Below are 6,600 nucleotides of genomic sequence, written 5' to 3'. Positions count from 1 at the left end.
ATATATATATATATATATATATATATATATATATATATATATATATATTCCATTAGGAAGAAATGTCTTTATTTCTTCCTTAACATTCCGAATACAGAATGAACTTAGAGAGCCATTTGAAATCCAAATCTACAATTACACTTCTTTTCTCTCTTTCACTTCAATGTTGCTTGTTAATTGATTCTCTAACTTTACAATTACAACAGAAAATCTCTCATTCATATTACAGTTAGTACGAATCAACTAGCCAGACTGGCCCGGTGTAAAAGTGGTCACTGCTGCACTAGGAGTCAACAAATTGATCCATCCTTCTCTGCATTAATTCAAGCTTTCCCAAAAGAACCAAATCAGAAATTTTCAACTCTTGATGCGCCTCAATGCAAGGTAAGCCAATAATCTGTAGAACACAAACATGAAAAGCAGCACCCCAATGCAGCCCAGAGTGCCAATTTGGTCCACCACATCCTCTTCAACAAACCTGCAGCCACCCTTATCACCGTGATCGCAGCCTAATAGATAAGATATCTTCTTGCCATCCTCATATTGGATTCTAGTCAGCAGCCTATAACAGTAGAAGGTTGTGGATATATATTTGATCCAAGCCATGCAGGATGGCACCTGATGGACATAGTATCCACCGGTCAACACAAATGCAAGCATTGTCACTGCTGCCACTGTGGAAGCCTGTTTGGCATCCATTATTGCTGCACCTAAAGCAAGTCCAAGACCCTGTGACACCATCACGTATCCAAGCACAACCAACAAAGTCAACACAAAAGCCCAAAAATCTGGCTTTAATCCACCCATCCAATATGTAATAACAAGGAAAATCGTGGGAAGGATAAGCTCCATGGGCAGGTCTCCAACAATTCGAGCCATGAAATAGGAGGACAACTTGTACATGCCAGAAGCTCGCTCTTTCATAAAGATGGCACGTTCTTGAGGGAATGCAAATACTGAGTTAAAAGACGGGAAGACTCCCCAGAAGATGGAAATGAAGAAGAGTAGGCCAAGCCTATCTTGAATGTTCCTGTAATCTGAATGCCACCACATTAGACCAGCTAATAGTGCTGCAGCAATAACTTGAGAGACTCTCAGAGTGTTGAAGGATTCGTGTTTTCTTTCTTTGAGGCTCCTCTGGAATAGGACACTGAATTGGTAAAACCAATCAAAGAAGCTAACCCTGTTGCTACGTCTACATTCTTTCGAACAGCTGCTTCTCAAAGGATTTGTGCTTTTTGTAGGAACACTAGCAGTGTCCATGCAGGCAGCTTTTACCTTGGGACCCAGTATTGTGTTGTATGAATGGATTAGGTTTTGTTTTATGTTTGGTCTATCTTTTTCACTTTGACCATCGACGTGGCTAACACCTGCAGGATTCAAGGCTAAACTTTATTAGTATCGTAGAATTCCCCACTCGTAAAACTATACAAAGTTCATTCTATTATTGTGCATTCCAATTATGGAGATAAGATCTATTATGTGAATAAACCAACTGGACATGCAAAAAATAACCAAAAAATAAAAGCACAGTAATTGCCCAGTGATAATATATATAAAAATAACCAAACACTCTATCAACACTTATTATTTCTGTCTTTTTATCGGATATATACATTTGTCTAAATTTTAAAAACATTTGATGTCCAACAACCTTTTTTTCCTTTGATTTAAAAATTTAAATTGTACACGATCAATCAAAATTAAGAATTAAATTTTAAATTTAACTTAAATTCACAAAATATGAAAATTAGATTTTAAGTTTAATTGAAATACATCAGAGATTAGTAGTTTGACAGTATATTAAACCATAAATCCAACAAATTATAAATTTTGTTAAAAGATGAGTCTAATCTCAAATTGACATGTACTTCCAACAAATAAGTTTGGGTTCTGGCTAAAATTATATATTATTCAACTTCCAAATTCAGTAAGAAAAAGGGCATATAGTATACCAATGGATAATCCACAATAAAAGGAGAGATTGAAGACCTCAACCAAAAGTCCTTATTCAAAGGAACATAAGTTATATTAATGTATATAAGATTTTATGATTTGTTTTTTTGACTTTTTCTATAACATGAATCATCTTATCTCATTCTTCTCTCATACAATATCTCCACCGACAGTGGAATAAACTAGGGTAAAAGTGAAGATGCACAGCACCAAGGCGATGGCTTATGGGAAAATATTGTAAACAGCTAGCGTTGCATATTGCATAAAAAAATAGTGAAGCAGAAGAAGCTACAAACAAAGTATAGGGATAAAGTAAATGAAAATATGTTTGAATTAATTAAACAAGTAGTTGAGTATTGAAAAAAGTGGTGATTAGAGGGATGAACGTGCTTAAATAGGGCAGTGGGACTCGTAAAAGCTGACTTATGTTAGTGTTATGGTGAGTCTCCACTAAGATTGGTGCTGGCACTGCTGACTGGGCCACCAGCTCCCACTTTGATTTGCATAATATCAATGTAGCTATTTACTTTCATTTCATTACACCTTTCTGCCATCACAGTTCACTTTTCGGGAGAAATGTTTTTATGGATGTAAAGCTACCCAACACGTGTACCTCTCTAACACATCCTAAGACAAGAGATTCTAAAAAAGTGGGAGGAAAAGAGAAAAAGAAACAAAGTGAACGGAAAAGAGAATCAGTGCAAAATTGGCCAGATCATTGTCAAACAAGTGAAGGTCCAAGATTGATTTATAAACAAATTAAGCATTATATATGCTTAGTTTTTTTAATATTGAGCACTGATTAAAACATTAGATTAAAGTAAATAACATCAAGGTGCAACAATTACATGTAAAGCAACACAAACTATCAACATAACATACTGAAAATCCTAAACCCCCCTAAAGTTTAACCTCTTCCGTATATACAAGATACCTATGAGAGAGGTAAATTAATACTTGAGAATTTTATCACAATTGTTTAAGGTTAGACAGGGATTTAGTGTGCCACCTTTCCCAGGTGCTCTTTGTACTATTTTTCCTTTTAACAGCGGTTGATGGTTTCTCACGCTATCAATGGCGTCATCAACCTTAATATCGACATTATCATCATGGTCCCAAGAATCAACGAAAAAGGTTAAGAGAGGCACATATCTTAACAATATTTTAGTGACAAAGGTGTTGAACTCCATATTAGATAAAAATACCTAGTCAAAGAGCACTTACCACAGAGCTACTAATTTATGAAATAATAAATAATATAGATTGTGGTTAGTGATATCACCAACCAAAATCTGGCCATACGTACTAAAAGAAGCAAACAGAAGCACCAATAAAAAGGCCAATTATCTACAACTCAAAGACTCCGGTCCACTACCTAAGTATTTCCAACTTTATGCCATATGCACGTTCTCTTTTGACAGCCCACAAATAACTTTAGTCCACATGGCATGCTGTTTTCAAAGATTATTACACTCATCCAATTACACCAGACGCTAAAAGTTGAAAATTATTGAGGGGCTTATACTTACTTCATATCTCGTGAAACCAATTGCATAACATTCTTTGCTGCGTTTGAACTTGACAAAAGAAACTAAAAACAAAGACGTTTAGTTGAAAAAGGAAGGAAGAAAAGAGAAAAATGCAAAATTATCCTGTTTAATTTCGAGACTGTCTGCACCAAAATCTTACTTTCTACTCTAATAATTTTTTTGTCCTCCTACATACCCAAATGCCTATTTTGGACATCACAACAAAAGTATTGTCTATTCTGATGTTATTCTTTCTAAAGGATATATATCAGATCAACTTGTTCCTATATTGAAAGGATATGGTGGATGGTTATGGTAACAAAGGGCCACACTGCATAAGTCCATGAGCGCATGATATGCATCTTGCTATTTTCTTCTAAATTTAGAATATATCCGGACCCACATGAAAATTGACACCATACTGCATTTGATCGAAAATTTGAAACTCTAAACTACTTTCTTTGTTTCATAAAAGACACTCTTCTGAGGTGATCTATCTTATCACTTGATTTCCCATCATGCATCTCCTGTTTCCTCTTCTCCTTCCTGTTTCCACTCCATTATCAACACGCCCTTAATTCCCTCCACATCCTATGAAATTCATTATTTAAAATCTTAAATGCCTGGTGAACCTAGACATTGAAAAATTTACTTATCAAACTGCTAGTTACTTTAGAGGGAAAATCGCATGCCTTGTTGGGTTTGGCCAAGAAGAAACAGTATTGGTCATATAGGGATGAAAAAAATTGGACGAGAAAAGAGAGGAAAAACTAGAAGTATAAGGAGTCAAATCAGGTTGTCCCTGAAAAGAGAAAACTAAAGCAAGAAAAAGTAGACCAAAGACATACAGCTCCAAAAAAAGAGGACACGTGGTAAGCATCAGCAAATTGTTTATGTAAAGCATCCCAATATTGATACAAAATCAAAACCCATTACGTATCTAATCGATTCGTTCCACTCAAAGAGAAATCTTTATCTTTCTCTCCTAGCTTATACCTAAAATATACCTTTATTAAATGAAAAATTATTACACAGGCGAAAAACAGGAAGAAAAGTGAAAATATATAATAAGAGATGTTATGTTATAATAAATTTAAAAATCATCTTTATCATAAAATATTCTTTACACTCAATAAACGACATCACCATTACCAAAGTTCGAATGTCCAACTCATTTAAAATAAAAAAGGTGATTTACAAGTTTTTTTTTTTTTTCAACTACATCCTATTTCGTTCCAGGAGTGATCCGAATATTAGAGTGATCGCTATTAAATTTCCACTAAAGAGACCCAACAAAGGAAAAGGGTTTGGCAAGAAATGAAAAAGTAGTTTGATAAGTCTTATTCGCGAGAATCCCTGAGTATTAATTTCAGAAATAGAACCCTAATATATTTTGCTCAAAACTTAAAATAAGAAACATTAAGGAATGTTAATAATTTATTTGTATTTAAATAGAAAAAGGATTTAAATGAGGAAGAAGGGCGAAAATGGGTGAGAAAAGGAGTTGATAATATCACGCAATCATAGCAAGAAGGAACAGAGAGTTACATAAGAACATGATGTCCGCCACTGTTGTTCAACTTATTGCCCTTTAGCCCCGAATGACGTTCATTAATTCGTTTTACGATAACACACGCTCACCCATCATGCCCATAGACCAAACATTCTACCCCACACCATCACACTACACACATTACCATAAGCCTTACAATAACCATTACCTCCACTAGAAACATAGATACATATCATATCAACTTATCAACCTCAATCACAAACACTTCCTTGGAAGCCAACATCACTCACCACTAATACTTCACACCAATCAAAAACACACAACAGCAAAAACAATTGAAACCGACACACCACAACCAGTTTTAATTAACAAGTTAAACTGTAATTCGTTAAGAAATATAAACGGTTGAAACTGTGACGTACCGTTGGCGAGATCGAGCAGAAAATCGGCCGGATTCATCGGAAATGACGGCGCGAAACCAACCGACTGAAAGTACCGCATGGCGTCGCTTCCTTTGCCGAAGTACAAACACTGTCCTTCAGATAGCAACACAACTTTATCAAACATCTGGTACACGCGGCTGGAAGGTTGGTGCACTGATGTGATTACACTTTTGCCCTTCTTCGCCAGTGACCCAAGCGTCACCACGAGGCGGTGTGCCGCCGTCGAGTCCAGACCGGAGGTGGGCTCGTCCAGTATCAGCAGCGAGGGGTCCACCAGCATCTCGTGCGCGATGCTCACGCGCTTCCTCTCCCCGCCGGAGACGCCGCGGATGAAGCTGTTTCCTATTATCGTGTGCTCGCACTTCCTCAGCCCCAGCTCCGCGATGGCCGACTCCGCCGCCGCGACCTTGGCCGCGCGCGACAGCGTGCGAGGGAGGCGCAGCATAGCACAGAACACTAGCGTCTCCCGAACAGTGAGATGCGGGTAGAGGATGTCGTCCTGTGTAACGAACCCAGTTCTCCGAAGAACCGATTTGTTGAGTTTGGTGGAGTTGGCGAGGATTGTTCCGGTGAGAGCGTTCCCATGGAGCCTCCCTGCGAGCGCGTTTAAGAGCGTGGATTTTCCGCTTCCCGATGGGCCTAGTACCGCTAAGATCTCCCCGGGGTGTGCTATTCCCGTGATACCTTTCAAAATAAGTCGCTCCTGCGGCAGGGCTGGGCTTGATCCTTGATGAGATGGCGATGATTCACAGGGAGTGAAGAAGGTCTTGATGGTCCCTGGGGTCTTTTTTTTGTCCTCTATCTTCAAGCGGTATTCGACGTCCATGAACTGCGTTGCATGAAAACATTAACTCATGACAATAAATTGGTATTAATTGTTTTCCACAAAAGAAGGAAAAAGGAACAGTGAAAGTGATGAGTATAGTTATTATTATGTGTAATGATAAATACCTTAAGGGTGATGGGATAAGAAGAAGAGAAAAAAGGAGGGATATCACGGGATTGTTGAGGGGTGTGTTTGGGAGGGAGATTGAACTCTCCTCCATTTGGGGTTGGTGTTGGCATTATGGTTTTTGTTAGTTTGATAGATTGAAAAAAAAAGATGAAGAGAAGTGTGTTATTAGGAAGGAGTGAATGAATGAAGTGAGAGGAAGAAGGG

At 37.8% G+C, this 6,600-nt stretch overlaps 1 protein-coding gene across 1 annotated transcript; it reads right to left on the bottom strand.

The window, feature by feature from the left end:
* Positions 1–71: 71 nt before the first annotated feature.
* On the bottom strand, positions 72–6,600 carry LOC106772647 (ABC transporter G family member 25). Its single transcript, XM_014659183.2, has 3 exons — positions 6,393–6,600; positions 5,421–6,270; positions 72–1,370 (listed from the first exon to the last, which is right to left on the bottom strand). The coding sequence occupies exons 1-3, from the start codon at positions 6,504–6,506 to the stop codon at positions 358–360; spliced, it is 1,977 nt and encodes a 658-aa protein (XP_014514669.1). The 5' UTR covers positions 6,507–6,600; the 3' UTR covers positions 72–357.

Source organism: Vigna radiata, chromosome 8 (assembly GCF_000741045.1).
Source record: "Vigna radiata var. radiata cultivar VC1973A chromosome 8, Vradiata_ver6, whole genome shotgun sequence".
In the NCBI taxonomy this organism is placed as follows: domain Eukaryota; kingdom Viridiplantae; phylum Streptophyta; class Magnoliopsida; order Fabales; family Fabaceae; genus Vigna; species Vigna radiata.
This window is presented reverse-complemented; position numbering and strand designations above follow the sequence as displayed.